This window comes from Anabrus simplex, chromosome 1 (assembly GCF_040414725.1).
Source record: "Anabrus simplex isolate iqAnaSimp1 chromosome 1, ASM4041472v1, whole genome shotgun sequence".
NCBI classification, from domain to species: Eukaryota; Metazoa; Arthropoda; class Insecta; order Orthoptera; family Tettigoniidae; genus Anabrus; species Anabrus simplex.
Window position 1 is genome coordinate 757,145,352 of NC_090265.1, and position 21,004 is coordinate 757,166,355.

At 39.7% G+C, this 21,004-nt stretch overlaps 1 protein-coding gene across 4 annotated transcripts in view; it reads right to left on the reverse strand.

Annotated features, from left to right (window-relative positions):
• Nucleotides 1-19,581, reverse strand: part of LOC136857500 (RNA-binding protein NOB1) — a 382,114-nt gene extending 362,533 nt beyond the window's left edge. For 3 of the 4 annotated variants that reach the window (XM_067136203.2, XM_067136204.2, XM_067136201.2), the window contains exon 1: nucleotides 19,470-19,581. In XM_067136203.2, coding sequence (XP_066992304.2) covers nucleotides 19,470-19,541 — 72 coding nt within the window. In that variant the 5' untranslated portion in view covers nucleotides 19,542-19,581. Of the gene's footprint in view, nucleotides 1-19,262; nucleotides 19,409-19,469 lie in introns of those variants that run through there. The other variant, XM_067136202.2, reaches the window with a different exon arrangement.
• Between the last annotated feature and the right edge of the window lie 1,423 nt (nucleotides 19,582-21,004).

Here is a 21,004-nt window from a genome sequence, read left to right on the forward strand (position 1 = left end):
TTTAAGGCTCTTCTGTGTTCACTAAGATATCTTTTGAAAACCGAGTATGTGTGGCTGTGGGACCTGTTAGCAATTTGTTTTTTTGAAAAATATTTTGGAAGTATTCTAATATTTTGTAAGTTGTGTAACTAAATACTAATTTGTTAATTAGGTAAATTTAGGGATGGCCGTACCCAGGAAAGGTGCATATTATTTATAAAATTTGGCAGTACGCATTCTAAATTTTATTTTAATACTGAGCTCGGAAGGCAACATTATTGAAATAATTTTTTTTTAAATTGCAACCAAGTGTGGATTTAAAAAAATCCTTAAGTCTTGTGCATTCCAGTGTGTTTGGGGACCTTTAACTTAATGGTCATGTATTTGAGTAATTTCTCTGAGAACTACTTGGTAAATAGATATTTAATTTTCTGTCAACTGTGTATTCTAGTCTTATTGCTAGTTCACTCACCCCTTTGGTTTTTTCTTCTTAATTTATATTAAAATTTGGTCCTTAAAGTGTGATAGTGAATTGGTATAATAGTGAATTGCTCTACCCTTTTAACCTCTTCCACCCTCTGTTTTGGTCGTTGACCTATTGGCCTTGGCCAGATCCCATCGCTTCCCTTTTCTGTGTTTGTGTTTTATAGAGACCCTTCCCTCCATAATTGGCGTGAATCTGCGCTGGGAGGCGCCTCTTATCTCTTTAGTGGTAATGCTGACAGTTGAAGACTTGGGCTGCAGTATTGTGACTTCAGTTGTTTGATTGCCCTCCTCTTTGATTGTTAGTATGCCACAGAGAGTGAGTGGTAGCGGCAGTCGCGTGGTTCTGGCTAGGCTGTTGCTATGACTGATGGTTATGAATTTCATGTTTTTGGTCCGTATTGAACAATATATAAGTAATAATAATAATAATAATAACTTAAATGTTTCCACCTTTTCAATTGAAAAGGTGGAAACATTTAAGTTATTATTATTATTATTACTTGTTGCTATGACTACCGAAGTGAGCGATATTTCACTTTGAGAAATTATTACCGAAACTCAGTACATGGTGGTAACGCTCCTCATTCTCACTTCCTAACCTTTTTCTGCCTGTATGTTTACCTCACCCATTACCTTGGTGGAGCAATTCGTCATGTGTATGTATGTATGTTCAGTCTTCAGCCCTAAGGCTGGTTAGATCCTCAACAGCTCCGCCATCAGCTGTCATAGATGGCCTAGGCATCACTGGAGAGGCATACTAGGGAAATGAGGAGTGAGGTAGTTTCCCGTTGCTTTCCTCACCGAGCCAGAAGTTGCTATTACATATCAGTCTGCCAAGCCCACTGAAATGCATGCACCAACCGACCCTATGAGCAACATTTTCACACCATTCATAGCAGGGACTGGCTGCAGAAGGAATAGGATTACTAGCATCGCTCATACCTCAGTCACTTTCATATTGTCAAAGCCAAGTATAAGACAGAGATAGATCAATGAAAGTAACAAAATTACTCTAGCCCATACCAGAACATCGTGGGTAACAGTGTATATTTTGTAAAAATTTGGTTACTGGCCAGGTGCACCCGCTTATTGTTCTGGTAATTTGTTACATACCCATCCGCTATGCCTGCCAGACCTGTACCAGATTCTCGTATGCTGAGGCATGCTGATGTTGATTATGAGCTGAAGATCCGTAATTTCAGCAGCACTGGTACTATTGCTTCTGCCACTGCATTGCTGTCTGGTGATGCACCTATTGCTATTCCTGATCTTAGCCCTGGTATATCCAGACTTATTTTGAGTACCTGACGGGTTGTAATTGTACACTAGTGCTGTGACTGTGCTTTGTTTAATTGTATATGGAGATGATTTAACAGTCTTTATTTTTCAGCCTTCGTAATGTCTAGCTTAGTTAGTTCAACTAAACTGTAACCTGTCTCGACCTGATCGTCTCTGCTTCTTGCCATGTAATTCTGCACTGTGTTTCATCCGTTCATATCACTGTCTCCGTATTGAATTTATTGTCTGGTATTTATTTCTCTGCTAGTTATGAGGAGCGTCATGCATGTGATGTGATCTTGTGCTGGTTGATGAATTTCAGTTTAGCCATGTGCTTGAATGTATTTCTCATTCTTCCTGATTCTTCATTGCTGGTGCTGGTTGGTCATTGCATGCATTTATTCTTGGTCATTCTCACCTGTTATTAAAATATCTACCTATCGTTGCTGGTACTTCGTGGCTGTTGTGTGGTCTCATTTCTGAATTCTGGTGTGGAGCATGGCTGGCTTAATGATGAAACGATCCTTTGCTTTTACTGTGTTTTCATTCGGGAGCTTCGTTGTGGGTCTCGTAATTGTCATGTTGTCATTGGTATACTTCATTGTCTAATAATTATGGAACTGCTTTGAAAATTAACCTTTTACATTAAATTTTTCTCCCTGTTTATTTTTCTATGGCTTATGGAAGCGTACTTCGTAAACGTTGTCATTTCGTGAATGTACACTGGCTTGATCATGTCTTCATTTGATGTCTAGTGATATGAGAGCTTTTGTCTCTTTGGATTGGTATCTGTGGGTCAGCTGTTGTATGTGACTTAGTATTATTGTGAAAAAATTTGTGTACAGAGAAGTTTTCCTTGTACCCTATGGCTGTCTATGTGTAGTGTCTGCCGAGTGTGCTTATTTACATAGCCTTTCCTTTGTTCGTGCCTTTGACAGTTCATTTGGTTCAGTAACCTAACCCCTTGTAATTCTGTTGTTTCTGACTCTACCCCGCATGTATTTGCAATTTAATATTGTGCCTTCGTTGTCATCTTACTGTTCTGGGTTTTATTCCAGTGAGTATGGGATCATTTGGGATAGTTCCTGGTCAGTTGCTGAAATTCCTTCTGTCAATGGGGTATGGGACCCAATTAATTGATCAACTCATGAGCTTGGTCATCGTGTTACCTATCAATTCTGCATTGTATATGTTTTATTATACCCCGTGTATTCTGATTGGCTGGAAGGGTGACTGTTGATTGGGATAATCGCACAGGGTGGACTGTCGTTTTGCCACCATATTATTAATCCTGGATTTCCAGAGGTTCTTTTGAACACTTGATGGTCTTGATGGAACACCTCTGCTCATTATATTCAAGGTTATTTATATGGAGATGGAATTTTCTTTGAATTTTGGCCCATATTTATGCTGTGTGGAGCTAGTTCTGGTTGATTTGATAATATTTTCATTCATTGTCTGTTGTTGCCTATTGTCCTGATTATGACTGTCGGCTGTCATGTGGTTGTTGACCTAGGTAATGGTTGCTTGGTGATCTCTTGCGGACACACTTTGTGTACACCCCTCCACCTACTATCATGCTAGCAAAGTCTCCAGTTATTGCCATTGCTTGTTTCTTATTCTTGGTTGATTTTCCATGTGATCTCTGTGGTTATGGTTACAGATAGTTTGGTTTATTATATTCAGCCTCTTTACTATTTGTTTTACTACCCTTCTTGACATTCAAAGGTTATCTGCTGGTTGTTAGTCTGTATGCCCTGGTCATCATATTTACCATATCCTGGTACTGCTCATTTTCCTCTTATATATCCCATGGCCTTCTGCTTTATTTGTGATGGTCCAGAAATTTCAAAACTGGTACATGATTCTGAAATGATATGTCCATTCGCTTGTAATAATGTCTTGTCATTCCATCATGCCCTACTGTGTCTATGCGTACTGGTTCTTCGTCTGAGTGACACTCTGTTGATTATACTGTAACTTCTTGTTTTGGGAGTCCTCGATGTCAGTCATCTAAGCAAGGTTAGGTCCAGTTTGACTAAGTATGGGATTAGTTCATTTGTGCCTGTCTTGTTTGATTTCTTCATGCTTGTTATTGTACATTATGGGGTCTACTTGTTGAGGTAGTTGATTTCCTCTAGCTTGCGATTTTGTATCATGTGCATTTATGTTTTATCATGTATTGTATTGTGTTGTTCTGTGTCTACGTATATGAGACTGAGGGCAGGACGTGCTGAGGAACTTGTTGTCCTTTTGTGAATGTACATTCTTGGACCTCAGTAGTCTCATGGTGAGGGATGAGTGAAGTTGTCACTGACGATCTGTTTTATGTCATTTGGGAATTATGCTGCTTAGTCTCGGTATATCCTTTGGTTTTAGGATAAGGTCAGCGCGGACCTTTTGGTATTATAAAGTGGATATATGTGTATTGTTATTGGTGTAACTCAAATGCCATGATTCATTATGCTTCCTGGTAGTTAACATTGTAGAAGAATATGTGATATTTTAATCTAATATTGTCATCTTTTCCAGCTAGGTATTTGACTGACATCCGATGGAACTCATTTTGTTATACTATTTCATGGTCTACCTATTTGATTTGCTATGTTTAACTGCATTCTTTGTTTCAGGCTTCTCTACTGTAAATGATGCTAATCATAAATTTATTTCAGCGTTTCTAATGCCCATATGTGTGGGCGGTTGTCTTGATACCTGCTCCATGCTGTACGGTGGTGTGACCACATTGTTATTGTGTTGTTATTGGTACTGTGACTAGGAATCAGTTGTGCTTTAAGCATGAATGTATGTCACTTTTCCTGTTTTCCTCTTTGGTCTGGTAGTGATCATCTCACTTAGTATTCTCTGTTGTCCCCCTATATTGTCTTTTGGTCATAACCTGATTGGTTATTGTGATTCTTCTGCAATCACATGTACGATTATCAGAATGTATGACCGTGTCCTATTACTTTAACCGTACTTGACTGGAGATATTATGTTAACTGGATAAAAGCGTATTACTCTCGGGATTTGTTGTCCATGTACTAGTCTTTCATGACTTCCTTGCTTCTCAGTAACCTGCTGATATGCGAGTGAAAAGTTAATTGATTTACGTGAGTAAAACAGTTACAAAATCGTAGTCACCTCCAGATAAATTGAAGGCGAACTCAAGAGGGTAACGCACTCTCTATCCCGATTTAAAGTTTAAGACTGTATGAAGTTTTACATTAGCAAGAAGTAGTTTACATTTTTAGGAAACTGATGGTTACATAGTTAGAATTAAAACCTTCCCCTCGGATAAGTTTGCGGAGATATCTACAAACTGGTGGCCATTACCTGGGCTGATATTCTGCCTCTGAAGAATGAGGCACCCCGCCTCCTGTCTTAACACACACACTCAGTAATTCGACGATCAATACGACAAGGCAACTTAGAAAAGCCGCAGTTTATATACCCAAGAGGAGGGTTTGAGAAGGCTCTGGACTAAATCCGGACACAACCTTTCATTTTTATTGGTTAAACCAAAAACCTCCAAGAAGCGTATGATTGGCTGAACAATAAATACAGAAAATTTGTTATTGGCCAGAGTCAAAGCTGGCGGGATGACAAAGGAAATGATGCAAACTTTGAAGTAACAAAATAAATGGAAGTTAATTTAGTTGAGAAAACCTATAAACACAAAACTTCTTTAAATCACTCATTCTTTTACCTTGCACCAGAGTGCATGACCTCAGTTTTTTGTAGAGACATCTATGGAGAAAAATTCAAACTTCTTGATGTACACCAAAACAAAACAAATCCAATCAGTTTAGGAAACTTTAAAATAAAATATTACTCAGTTATTCAATAGCATTAGCATTTTAAAGTTTTGTTCGATAGATCGTGTTCCTTAAGGCTCTTCTTTTAAATGTGCGGGGTTGAGGTGTACCTCCTGGTACAATAATCATTTGGAACATGCACTAAATTCGACATCTGTTCCCAAGTAGCTAAAGTCTTTAATAATATCTCTTTTCAGGAATAATTTGATTCATGTGGAAATAAACACGATCACTTGAACTAAGGAAATTCAAGTTCATAGGGGAGTAGATCAAGGATAGTCTATCGCCTCTTCTGTTTAATTTGGCAATTGATTTCATATTACGGGAGTTAAACAACTTAGAACATGCTTCTCTATTCGGCTACAATCTTGTGCAAGATATCGACAACGGGGCAGCGCTAGGTTTTCCTGATGATATTGCCTTAATATCTGGAGATAAAAAATCAATAAAGCTTATGATTGACACAGCAAGCCAGTGCCTTTCCAAAGTAGGGCTCACACTGAATACTTCTAAATCAAAAGCTACAGTTATTGAGAATGGGCAACTGATAAACGTTATTAGGGCTATCAGTGGACTTCAGGTTTCATCTATTGATAAGCAGGAAAACATTAAAAATTTGGGTGTTACATACAACAACGAAATATTAGATGAAAGGAACATAACTAAACTAAGTGATAATTTATCTTAGACTTGTGAACTCAATTTTTCTTAAACCAGATCAGAAAATTAACATTATAAATCAATACATTTGGCAGAGTTTGATTTATCCTTTACAGTGTGCACCCTTATCGAAACTCAGACACGGGTTTTTAGATGATGTTGATAAATTAATCAGAAGTACATTAAAGGAAATAATTGGTTTACCAACGGGTTGTCCAGATTGTATGCTCTACAGTTCAAAACAAATTGGTGGATTGGGCATTATGAGAGCATCATGGGAAGCTTTCCTTCAATACATTAACATCTGTAACAGTCTGGACTCTGTTGTTGACCCACTTCTGGTACAAACAAGAAATTTTCAACAAGAAATAAAGCATAGTCTGAGAAGCCTTGGCTTCGCTCCCCATGAACAACCTAAGGTACAGACTCTTCGGAAGAAACTGAGAGATCAGCAGTTTGAAACATGGAAGAAACTACCACACCGTGAAAAGGTGTCTCGCATTTTTCAAAATGTACACAATCAAACACCTGGATTACAACGAAGAAAGGACTTTCAATGGACTAATGCCATTAAAATGAATGTCAATGTGATAGCAGTCTGAAGCTTTCCCGGTAGAAGCCAAGAAAACCATTGCCGTCACTGCAACGAGATAGAAACCCTCCCTCGTGTTCTTGGTTTCTGTTTGAAAGGGGAACTATTGAAAAATAACAGGCACCTTAGGGTCAGGAACAATACTGCAGAACTTCTCAAAAAATCTGGCAGATTTGAAGTCTTTGAAGAAGTGCGCTGTATCCCTAGCGATGGATCCAGTAAACGTACAGACATTGTCGGGATTGACAGGAAGAGAAACATCGCGTTGTTATTGATCCAACAATAAGGTTTGAGAGTAACAGTTCACAGGCCAAAGAAGTTGATTCCGAAAAGAAAAGACACTACGAACCCTGTTTTAAGTACTTTCAAGAAAAGTATCGCATACCCACCAGTTGCTGGGACTCTTCGGTGTGCGAGGATCTGTCACAAAATTTTCAATGAATTTCTTCCTTCGTTCTGGTATTCCCGTTTTGTATCTAAAAGATATTTGTTTAGATGTTTTACAAGATTCATTGGCAATGGTAAATGATCATTTGTATGGTATGTGTGAAGAAAAATAAAGTTTTCCTGATAGGGGATATCTGTAGAGCTACAACAGGGGAAATACAAAATTAAAAATAGTGTGAAAATTATTACCTATTTGATGCTGTTACTGTGGATTCCCTCTCTTTCTTTTATGTTGAGAAGATTTTCAAAATATTCCTTCCACCTCTCCAGTGATTCCTAGGGATCTATTACGAGTTCACCTGAATTACCCAAGACACTATTCATTTCCTTTTTCCCAACCTTTCTAAGATTTTTTATTGCTGTCCACAAAAGGTTTCCCTGCTGCTTGGCCTAGCCTTTCCAGGTTATTAGCAAAATCTTCTCAAGACTTCTTTTCTGGATTCAACAACTTCATCATTCCATGATGCAGTTCACCTTTTCCCATCTTTACACACAGTAAATGAAATGAAATGGCATATGACTTTTAGTGCCGGGAGTGTCCGAGTACAAGTTCGGCTCGCCAGCTGCAGGTATTTCGATCTGACTCCCGTAGGCGACCTGCGAGTCACGACGAGGATGAAATGATGATGAAGACGACACATACACCCAGTCCCCGTGCCAGCGAAATTAACCAATTATGGTTAAAATTCCCGACCCTGCCGGGAATCGAACCCGGGACCCCTGTGATCAAAGGCCAGCAAACTTACCATTTAGCCATGGAACAGGACTCGACAGTTATTCCTAGGCATTCCCTTGCTGTTTTCTATTACAGCATCCCTGTATGCCCTTTCGAAATCGTGAATCTGCTTACTGTCCCACTGTTCGGAACTTCTTACCAATCATACCCGTGTACTTCTAAGTTCCTCGTCCTGGAGATTGTCTACCCTTATTTGTCTGCAGAGAGATTTCACTTTCTCTATCTTAAGCCTAGAGATACTTCATTCACTACAGATAGATAAAGAATGGGTGAACCCTGCCTTCGCAGGGCTCCACACGTAGGTCTGTGAAGACCCTTTGTGTCCTTCATTCACTACAGATCACAGTGGTTTGTATCATTGAAAAAACCCCGGACAACCCGTACATTCCTAACAAATTTCCTGAATTCAAAATCCGTTAAGTATAGTCTATTACTGATCTGGTACCCCAACCCTCCCATGTGTAGCGGTGAATGGCCTTATGCTCAAAGAATATATTCATAACTGCTAAACCCATACTCGCACAGAAGTCCAGCAAACGCTTCCCATTCTTATTAACTTCCATATCTTCCCCACATTGGTTGGTAAATGCGTATCCTTCAGTTCTCCTTCCAATTCTCGAATTGAAATCACCCATTGGCATTATCCTATCTTTGCTGTTGACCCTGACTACAATGACACTCAATGCTTCATGAAACATTTCAACTTCATTCACATCTGCACCCTCACATATGAATACACTGAGACAATTCTCATCCTAATTCCTCCAACTGCCAAATCTACCCACATCATTCGCACATTTACGCGCCTAACAGAAACTATGTTGCGTGCAACAGTATTCCTGATGAACAGCACTACCCCACACTCTGCTCTTCCCTTTTTAACTCCCGTCAAGTACACTTTATAATCTATCTCTTCTAGTTATATCCCCTTACCCGAATATCATTTACGCCTACTCCTAGCACATTCAGATGCATCCTCTTTGCTGACTCAGCCAGTTCTACTTTCTTTCTTCCATAAGACCCATTAATATTGATAGCTCCCATCGATTTAATTTTGTTCGCCAAGTTGTTTCCAAGGAGTCCCTCGCCTGTCAAATTGGGAGTGGGACTCTGTTACTCCCATAGGTCTGAGGCTTGCTTAAAATGTTCTGAGCTCGGTAAATTCTGTGAAGCAGGATGCTACCGTACTTATACATAGTCCAAGTGAGGAGCTCTCCTCTTAACAGGTTAGGGACCACCAGTGGATTGCATAGTTCTAGCGACCTGAGCACAAGCATGCCCACTCCCATTCCATAGCAACTGGTATCCCGACTCTCAGGACCACTAGGTAGGCCACTCAGCCGTTGCCCATGGTTCACGAACCAGGACGTGATTACAGTAATCCACACCAAGATATGTAAAAAAATTAGTAACTGAAGGAAAGAGGAAAGGTGGGAGAAATTCACAAGAGAGATAGATCATCTACAAAGGAGCAAAACAATGCTATAAGGGGCTTCAAAGAAAGAAGGCTGAGGAAAGATGAAGATTGAGAGTTACAATGTTCCAGTGGAACAGATGAAAAGATAAATGAGGAAAGAAGTAGACATGATGGAATCCACAAGGGGCTGATACCTAATGGAACAGAATTAAAGAAAAAGAATAGTCACCGGGCGAGTTGGGTCAGCGGTTAGGAGCGCGCGGCTGCGAGCTCGCATTGGGAGTGGGTTCGAACCTCACTGTCGGCAGCCCTGAAGATGGTTTTCTGTGGTTTCCCATTTTCACGCAAGGCAAATGCTGGGGCTGTACCTTAATTAAGACCACGGCCGCTTCCTTTCAATTCCTAGGCCATTCCTGTCCCATCGTCGCCCTAAGACCTATCTGGATCAGTGCGACGTAAAGCAAAAAAAGTGGAAGGAGAGAGAAAGTTGAAGAACTGCCATAAATGCCCCGATCCGGCTGGATAAGGAAAAAAAGTTATGGTAAAAATAAATTTGTTTATTAAAGCAATGGTAAAGTTTTATACGCAAGTTTTATAAGGAGGTGATCAAATAGAAAGTATGCAAAACAAGTGATATTCCTCTTAGAGAGGAGATGTGTTCACTGTCGTGTCCAGGGACCCAGCAGCCCACCCCTAGAAGTACATTTAGGCTTACTTTTATAACCTAACGAATAGTGTACGCGATTTTACATCGTTGGAATACTCGAAATATTACTGGCTGATGTAAAATGTGTTGTGACGGCATTCCCACCAATTGTCAGAAGCACATAGCGTTACCAACCCGCGGAGTAAAGAAGCACAACTAATATACCCTGTAAGTGAAACAATGTACAATGCAGAAGAACATATCAATAGAATTGTAGATACTGCATCAACAATGGAGAGATGCACTTCTATCTCTATCTCGAACAATGTAGTAGACTTTGTTACTAATGGTATTCTTAATTAAGCTTTTCACAATTATTATAGTTTTTTTGCTGGGGGCTTTACGTCGCACCGACACAGATAGGTCTTATGGCGACGATGGGATAGGAAAGGCCTAGGAGTTGGAAGGAAGCGGCCGTGGCCTTACGGTACAGCCCCAGCATTTGCCTGGTGTGAAAATGGGAAACCACGGAAAACCATCTTCAGGGCTGCCGAAAGTGGGACTCGAACCTACTATCTCCCGGATGCAAGCTCACAGCCACGCGCCTCTATGCGCACGGCCAATTCGCCCGGTAATTAGTATAGTACGGCAAGAAAAATTATCATTTTGGTCCAGGGCCCACTAGCCAGAAAGAAGAAAGTGTTAATATAAATTAGTTTAATGCAATTAATTCAGCTTTACACCACTAGAAGACATTATTGTTATTGGACGGGGCTCTTGTCTATAGCCATGGCACACACTGTCTGCACGACAAAAAAAAGAAGGTATTTCATCTTTTTACCACTAGCCCATATTGAATGTGTTCGTATCGCAGGCCAATCTGTCATGAGAACAATAAATATAGCCTCTAAGTGAAGGCCTTGCTCAGCCCCTACTCCAAGCAATCCAGACCAATGGTCTTGTCCAGGCCCTCTCCTAACCAGTGCAGACCAATGGTGTTTGCACAGGAAACTAGAGGCCTAAAGCCACTTCGTGCTCTAACCTTTGCTTGTTCCCATATCCCCGGTCTTGTACAGGCCCTACCCTAACAAATCCAGACCAATGGTCCTGTCCAGCTCCTACCATAACTTATTCAGACCAATGGTCCTGTCCAAGCTCTACCCTAACAAATCCAGAGCAATCGTCTTGTGTAGCTCCTACCATAACTTATTCAGACCAATGGCCTTGTCCAGCTCCTACCCAAACCAATCCAGAGCAATGGCCCTATCCAGGCCCTACCCTAACAAATCCAGACCAATGGTCTTATGTAGCTCCTACCATAACTTATTCAGACCAATGGTCTTGTCAAGCTCCTACCATAACTTATTCAGACCGATGGTCTTGTCAAGCTCCTAACCTAACAAATCCAGAGCAATGGTCTTGTCCAGCTCCTACCCTAACCAATCCAGGCCAATGGTCTTGTCTAGCTCCTACCTTCACAAATCCAGAGCAATGGTCTGGTGTAGCTCCTACCATAACTTATTCAGACCAATGGACTTGTCCAGATCCTACCCTAGCCAATCCAGACCAATGGTTTTGTCCAGCTCCTACTCTAGCCAATCCAGACCAATGGTCCTGTCCAGGCCCTACCATGACATATTCACACCAATGGTCTTGTCTAGCTCCTACCATAGCTTATTCAGACCAATGGTCTTGTCCAGCTCCCACCCTAACCAATCCAGACCAATGGTCCTGCCCAGGCCCTACCCTAACCAATCCAGACCAATAGTTAGTTCCTAAGTAGAGAGGTTGGCAGCCTTGTGCATCGCGCGATCATGTCTGCAAGAAATAAGTTCTGGTAGGAGCTAGACAAGACCACTGGTGTGAATATGTTATGGTAGGGCCTGGGCAGGACAATTGGTCTGGATTGGCTACGGTAGGAGCTGGACAAAACCATTGGTTTGGATTGGTTAGGGTAGGAGCTGGACAAGTCCATTGGTCTGAATAAGTTATGGTAGGAGCTACACCAACTAAAGTTTTTGCAAGAAGGGAGGACAATTTTTTGTAAATAATGTGTATATTATATCTTTAGTGTATCTCAAATAGTTCTTAAAAAGGCATTGGGTTCTTCCTTCTGCACAATGAGTTTTGTAATCTACCACGTGGTTTTATGCTGAAGAAGTCTCAAATAGAGACGAAACATATCCCAAAATATGTTTAATAGGTTTTTATATTAATACTAGCTGATGTACCCGTGCTTCCCTACGGAATTCTACAATGTATACAGAATTCTAGCTTGGGTAGTGTACACGTTGTTAGTAAGATTGTATGAAATTGCATAGCTCTTAATGTTACCCTAGAAACGCGACGGGGAAGTCACCAAACGTCTTTTCTCATATGAAGACTGAGTTAGGGAATTTTCACTGTAATGGTAGACCCGCTCGCAAATCAGTCACAATCAGGTTGGAGAGCTTTCATTATAATTGTAAACACTCACTCTCCACCTGCCTTTTTACATCCTCAGAAAGACCGTCTTAGTGGTTTTCCCAACTGAAATGAACATACATTACAATGACGTCAGTAGGAATGGCGCGATAAAAGGAATGCTTTCATATGAAATATTCAATCAAATGAAAAACCACACATTTTCTTATTAACGAACAGGACTAAGCTGCCGATCTAACAGTCCAAAGTTCCAGAGCTGGAATGACCAAGCCGCAGACTGCTGTGAGCCGTGAACACTCTTCGTCTCATTTTCGGCGGGGAGGGGTTCGAATAGTGGCGACTCCCAGGGCGAAAACTATGCCCTTTTACTCTGTTTCCTAGGAGTACGCTGTGAGTCGGAAAGTATCAATTCACTACACTGGCGGCGGAAAATCTATCTGACTTTGAGGCAAATTTATCCTCCGAGCCAGAGGAGAAACCTCTTCAGTGCTAATTTGGAATAAAATGAATTTAGAATTTAATAAAAGTGAAGAGGGAGAAGCTTTTCTTAAGAAACGGCTCTTTTCAGGGTTGAATTTTTAGTTATTTAGTGAATTGTGTTGCTATAATTTGGAGTAGCCATAATTGTGATTCTAGACCATACTACTACTACTACTACTACTACTACTACTGCTCTACTAAGTGAGCCTCTGCCTTAAGTAAGCAGACTGCTCATTCAAAACAGCACGTCAGAGTAGGGATCGAATATCTGGAATACTATAATGAACCAGTGTGTTACGTACCAGCAGTATCAGAAAATGTATGAACCAGAGGAATGGCATGCTAAAGAAGAAAGTTTTCTAACTCACCGTCTATTTCCTGCCAGTATTCCGTCAGGCTATTATACTCGGTATGCAGCAGTAAACCCATCTATCGGAGTTGAGAGGCAGCATAAGAGACAAAGAACATCACAACAAACAATGGTCAAGGTAATGTTATTGTTGATCAATGTTATGTGCTTTCGATATTGCAGGCCTTCACATTTAGTTTTCTTCCGACTCTGAAATACCACTCTTATCATAGTTGGTAATTACGTTAAAACTGAATAAAACATAAATGACCGGAAATTGTATTCCCTATAACTTTTGTTATGTAGTACTTTTCAATAGGATGAATAACATGGGTATTTAAAAGTTACATTTTAGGCGCCTTCCCCTAAACTACAATTTCATCCAGGGTGAATAAAATTGTTTATAGATTAGACTGTAGTTTCTTATTCCCCGACTCTATATACCAATTTTCATTCAATTCTGTTAACCCATTTTCTCGTGGCTCGGCGTTGATATGGACTTAGCAACAAAAATACAACTTCATGAATATCTGTGTTATCATAGCCGGTACGGTAAAAATGTATGCAAATGGTCGGAAATTTAATTCTATGTATCTTTGGTGATGTAGTATTTATCGATACGACCACTGATAATATAAATGTTTGAGAATTGCATTTTAGGCCTTCCACTGAACTACCATTTCACTCCGCGTGAATTAAATGATTGTGAATTGTAGTGGCTCATTCTCCGACTTTGCATACCAAATTTTAATGAGATAGGACCACTAATAATGGAACTATTTAAGAATTAAGTTTTTGGCCTTCCCCTAAACTACCATATCACTCAGCATGAATAAAATTATTTATAGCCTAGATTGTAGCGACTTATTCTCCGACTTTGCATACCAATTGTTATTAAGATAGGACCACTAATAACATAAATATTTGAAAATTAAATTTTAGGCCTTCCCCTAAACTACCATTTCAATCAGCATGAATAAAATTATTTATATCCTAGATTGTAGCGACTTACTCTTCGACTTTGCATACCGATTTTCATTAAATTCTCTTTAGCCATTTTCTAGTGATGCGTGTACATACAGACAGACAGACAGACAGACAGACAGACAGACAGACAGACAGACAGACAGAAATTACAGAAAAGTAAAAAATTGCACTTCTTTTTTTTTTTTTGCTAGGGGCTTTACGTCGCACCGACACAGATAGGTCTTTTGGCGATGATGGGATGGGAAAGGCCTAGGAGATGGAAGGAAGCGGCCGTGGCCTTAATTAAGGTACAGCCCCAGCATTTGCCTGGTGTGAAAATGGGAAACCACGGAAAACCATTTTCAGGGCTGCCGATAGTGGGATTCGAACCTACTATCTCCCGGATGCAAGCTCACAGCCGCGCGCCTCTACACGCACGGCCAACTCGCCCGGTAAATTGCACTTCCTTGTTACTGTGGTCATGACCGATACAGAAATACTATTCTTTCAAATTCTGAGCAATGTACAGACAAAACTCTTATTTTATATATATATAGATTATATTAATGCTCTATGAGAACTACTGGGAGAAAGGTAAAACACTTATAACTGTTTTTCTGGACATCGAGTAAGCATATGACCATGTACCACGCAGGCATATATGGGAATGTTTGAGGCATAAGAAAGTGCTCGATGACATCATAGCACAAGTACAACGATTATATGATGAAACCAAGTGTTGTGGCCAGGTCCAGGATGGAAGGTCAGGTTGGTTTAAAATGAAGAGTGGAGTCCAGCAAGGAAGTTGTCTTTCACCACTTCACTTCATAATAATAATAATAATAATAATAATAATAATAATGGATGCATTTTTTTTGTTTTTGCTACTTGCTTTGCGTCACAACGACACAGATAGGTCTTATGGAGACGATGGGATAGGAAAGGGCTAGGAGCGGGAAGGAAGTGGCCGTGACCTTAATTAAGGTACAGCCTGGTGTGAAAATGGGAAACCACGGAAAACCATTTTCAGGGCTGCTGACAGTGAGTTCAAACCTATCTCCCGAATACTGGATACTGGCTGCACTTAAGCGACTGCAGCTATCGAGCTCGGTGGATGAAGTTTTAAAAGCGGTTAAGAGAAAGGACCCAACAACTAAAGCCCTGGTTTTTGCTGATGATGTAATGGTGTGGGGTGAGACAGAAGCGGAAGTACAAACTAGACTAGATCTCTGGCATGAAGCTTTTACAACCTTAGGTCTCAAAATCAGCAAAACGAAGACAGTTGGCTTGGTGATGAGTAGAAACTCTCCAACTGTTCATCTAAGAATTGGAGATGAGGAGATGGTTATTGTAGACAACTTCCAGTATTTAGGTAGTAATCTTTGTTACATCAAGAGATTAGTAACAGAATACAGAAAGCTTCCAAATTCTATCAAGCTGTACGTCAAATACTTTGGGATGAAACATTTCCGTTAATTTCCAAGATCAGCTTGTACAAAATATATCTAGTACCTATATTGATGTATGGCCTGGAAGCAGCAACACTTACTGGACCAACAGAGTCGTCTTCACGCAACAGAAATGAAGTTCCTCAGTTCTTGTCTACAAAAAAAACAAAAATGGATAAAATAAGGAATGTGGATATCCGACAACAGCTTGGATTGAAAAGAAACTTACTGGAGACTCTACAAGTGAAGAGATTGCAATGGTATGGTCACATGAAAATAATGAACCCTCACAGGACTCCTCGAACATACTCTGACCACAATGTTCCTGGGAAGAGACCAAGAGGAAGACCTCGTGATGTTTGGGAAAACAGATAATGGAGGACCTTGAAATTAGAGATGTTAACTGGTGTCACATATATGAGCGGCGTCTGTGGAAGGATAGAACAAACTGGAGGAGGCTCGTACACATCCGTACCCGGCTTGCTGGAGCGAAGAAATGATGATGAGTTTTAACTTGTAAAGTGATTTGTATTGATTGGGTTTCTTCTATAAGTATTATTAGAGGAATGAGAGGTAATATGGAAATAGAAAAATGTAATAAGCAAAACATGATGACAATGTAAGTTAGAAGCGCAGCAGAGAAGCAATATGACGACTGTACAACAAGAGATCTCTGAAATAGCAGATGTGTATGAGTTATAAGAACGATATCTTCTAACCATATAAGTATATAATACAACTTTACAGAACATTATAGAGTTTAAGTCGCTAAGAAGGAAGGGCGACAATGGTTATAAGTTTAGCAGTATGTTTCTCTTTTAGTTGTTCAGTGTTGTTTCATACATTAGGAATTGTATATTTCTAATTAGTAAATTTAGTTCATTAATATGTTAGCAGTAATGTGTTCCTTACAATGAGGTTGTTTGTTAGCCTGTTTTTAGTTTGCTTTGGGATTGTTAGTTTGTTCTGGCTGCTGTAGTATAGTAGAGTTGAGATAGGAGGAGATAGGCCTATCCTATCTCAAGCATAGTGTTGACTCAGTACTCCTGCACGTGTAGATTAGAGTAAGGTGTGAACAATATTAAACCAGAGGAAACAAGTTGTCAATCAGTCAGCGAAATATGAGCCGAGTTATGGATTCCGTCTCGGCAGTGGAATACAGGCGAGGCAGCCTACATGTTGAGCTAGGTCATCCGCACACATGTGGGCTGTCACACGAAGGAGACAACTTAAGGGGTCTACGAGGTTTCGATTTCGGAGCCTCATGAGACGGGTCTGGTCGTGACATCCCTGGGAAGGGTGGTACGAGTTCCTCACCAGGGGGGATGTCGCGACCAGACAGATTCAGGTTAGATGTAGTATATATTCAATGTAAATTTGTCATTTTGATTCTAACTTTTCTTTTAATGTTATAACGTAATAAATAAAAATTCGTTCAGTTAGTAAGTTAAGGTAGGGAAGATACATGTTGTCCTAGACTATATAATATTGTTAATGTCTAGGACAAAATAATTCATATTCAGTATAGTAACAGCCAATAATTGTAAGAGGGTATTGTAAGTCATGTATCATAATTCAAGGAATTGCAATAAACGAATGCTCTCTCCCCAGCTCCAGGCGATCCGGAATTGGGGGACGGGAGTATTCTATTCTATTGATTGGGTTTCTTAACAAACCACATAGACTAGCAGCTTGTCTCCTTTCTTCCAAGTCTTCTCAACCCAAACTTGGTAATATTTTTGTAATGCTACTCTTTTGACTGAAATCACCCAGAACAAATAGAGCTGCTTTTATTTGGATTTTTCCAGTTCTTGAATCAAGTAAACCTGGTGAGGGTCTCATACACTGGAACCATACTCTCTAGTAGGGGTCTTACCAGAGACTTATATGCCCTCTCCTTTACATCCTTACTACAACCCCTAAATACCCTCATAACCATGTGCAGAGATCTGTACCCTTTATTGACAATCCTCTTTATGTGATTACCCCAATTAAGATATTTCCTTATATTAACACCTAGGTACTTACTATGATCCCCAAAATCAACACAGTAATTAAAACTTAGAGGTCTCTGCCTATTTGTGAAACTGACAACCTGACTTTCAACTCTGTTTATCATCCTACCATTGTGTACTGTCCATGCACAACATTGAGGTCATTTTGCAGTTGCTCACAATCTTGTAACTTATTTTTTACTCTATACAGAATAACATTTTCTGCAAAAAAAACCTTATCTCTGATTTCACTTCTATACTCGTATCACTTACAGAATATATATAAGAAAACAAAGGTAAAATAACATGGCTTTAAGGAATTCCCCTCATAATTATAACACGGTCGCCTACTCTAATTCTCTGAGATGCACCTTCCAGAAATATAGCCACCCGTTCAGTCACTCTTTTTGTCTACTCCAATTACACTCATTTTCGCCTGTAGTCTCCCATAATCCACCCTAGCAAATGCGTTAGATAGGTCAATCGCAGTACAGTCCATTTGACCTCCTGAATCCAAAATATTAACTATATCTTGCTGGAATCCTACAAGTTGAACTTCAGTGGAATAACCTTTCGTAAAACCAAACTGCCTTCTATCGAACCAGTTATTAATTTTGCAAACATGTCTAACATAATCAGAAAGAATGCATTCCCAAAGCTTACATGCAATGCATGTTAAACTGACTGACATGTAATTTTTAGCTTTATGCTTATCACCCTTTCCTTTATACAGAGGGGCTACTATAGCAACTCTCCATTCATTTGGTATAGCTCCATGCAAATAATAATCAAATAAGTACTTCAGATGTGGTACTATACCACAACCCATTGTCTTTAGAATATCCCCCGAAATCTTATCAATTCCAGCTGCTTTTCTAGTTTTCAACTTTTGTATCTTAGGCCTATAGTAAATGTCACTGTTATCACGGTAAAATTGTAATACTTCTTTGGTATTAGTCATCTCCCCTAGGCCTATACCCTACGGGTATACAAAGCGTTGTAACCAACGATCTTTACATATATATACTTCTGCGTTTTGAAGATCCTCATATACACACTTCCCGTGTTCATCAATGATTCCTGGAATTTAGCGATTAGAATAACTTACCAAGGGAGATGTTCAATAAATTTTCAATTTCTTTGCAATCATTTAAGAACAGGCTAGGAAAACAACAGATAGAGAATCTGCCACCTGAGCGACTGCCCTAAATGCAGATCAGTAGTAATTGCTTGATACCGCGCGTAGAAGTTGGCGATGCATGTCTTACTAATGTTGCGTGAAAAGGACTGGAATTATATAATTTTTCCATGGCCTAAAAACAAAATGAATGACCAAAACTCCAAATGCTGACTTTTTCATGACTTTTATGAATCTGTAGACACCCTGTAATAACTCCAGATCGCAACCCGACAAAAAGAGTGATTCTGTTGATATTGATCCAAACAATTGGAAAAATAAGGATTGCTATTATTCATACAATACCACAATAGCGTTTACAACAGCAAGTTACTTAAACGTAAGAGAAAAGTTTCACTACCACAGACCATTACAGAATAACAGACGAGCCCCATGGTTGTTATAGTTTAAGCCAGTCACTAACAGTGCTTATTGGTGAAACAGAATTTAACCAGCCCCTATCAGTAAATTTGTTACAAACAGTAATAATTCCGGCGGGTATACAAAGCGCACATGTTGCACTCACACCTTGATAATTCAGAGAATGAAAAGGAATAAAAACAAAAGTTTCTAACCTGGAGTTGAATGTTCTTTATAAATGCACTCGTATCAACCACCAGATACTCAACTCTGCCAATGACTGACATTATAACAATCAAACAGATATTACGAATGCTTGCTTGCTTGCTTGCTTGCTTGCTGATGCTTATGGGCTGTGTCTACGACATTTCACCCAAATATTACTGTTCTGTTCGTGAAGTTGATTTGGGCTCGTTATTTCACCCAGACACAATACTGTATTATATTCGTACTAGTTTTACACACGCACACAATTTCAATAAAGTAGAACACCAAGGCCCGGTTTCATCAACACATGTTAAATATATACTAACAAGTAGTTAGTTAATACGGAGTTAGAAATTTAACATCTTGTTAGGTTTCTTGCGTTTCATCAAACTTTTCTTGTGAAGTGTTAACTAATCGACTGTTAACTCTCCCAATATTGCGAACTGGTGCGAATCAAGGAGGCAGTGGTACGAACATGCTGTTTTACAGCGCGCTCCGATGCGCTTTTGTTTGAGCACAGCTGTAAAATATGGCGCGTGAAGTGAAACGGAATCGTAGTTCTAATTTTTCCTCCTTCGAAAAAGAGTTGTTAATTGAATTAGTTATTAAATATATATAAGTTATTGAGTGCAAGCGCACAGATGGCTTGACGATAAAAGAAAAGGACGAGGCGCGTGTAAAGTCCGCGAGGGTTTCAATGGGGTTAACAGATACTTTTTTTAGCGGGTATCCGCTGTCACCTAACAAAATCACTTCGTTAATTGTCCCACTTCAAACTGTGCTCCGATATGGGAGTTATAAATATTGTATTGTCGTGTGCAGAACCAGACCACCTAGCAAGTATATCCCTGATTTGGAGGTTAGGCTCACGAATCACCTGAACATTAACATTAACAGAGAAATATCCTTTTTGATTACGATATATTTCGGCCCAGTTGCCTCCAGGTGATTGGATTCTTACATGTGTGCAATCTATTGCACGTAGAACAAACACCAGGAAAACGGCTTATTTCATAGAAGTCGCGGATAATTTGCTGACGCTCTTCTACTGAAGGGAATGTTATATACCTCCTTCTCATGGTTGCTATTGCTGCAGACACTCGACAAACAACTCTACTAGCAGTGGCTTTAGAAATTCCAGCATAGTCTCCAACCATTATGTGAAAATAACCAGTAGCAAAAACTCGTAATATTATCAGTACCTGCAACATTGGAGAAAGAGGTATGTTTCTCTTCGTAGGATATTCTAACCTCACTTGAATTTCGTCAACAACCTTAGCAACGACTGTTTTCGATAACCTGTATCTATGAAGAAATTTCGGATCCGTCAAATTTTCAAAGTCATTACGTCGCTGAACTCTTCTTCGATCAGGATTTTTTTGTAAAAGATCTAAATAGAGCAATTCCGCCTCGAAAGCGCGATTCACAGCAGCCATTTTGGAACAGGTTGCTAAATGCTAATGTTAGCCATTTAACATTGGAAATGGCTGATGTTAACTTTAATACGCTGTTTAACATTTGTTAATGTTAACATTTGTTGATG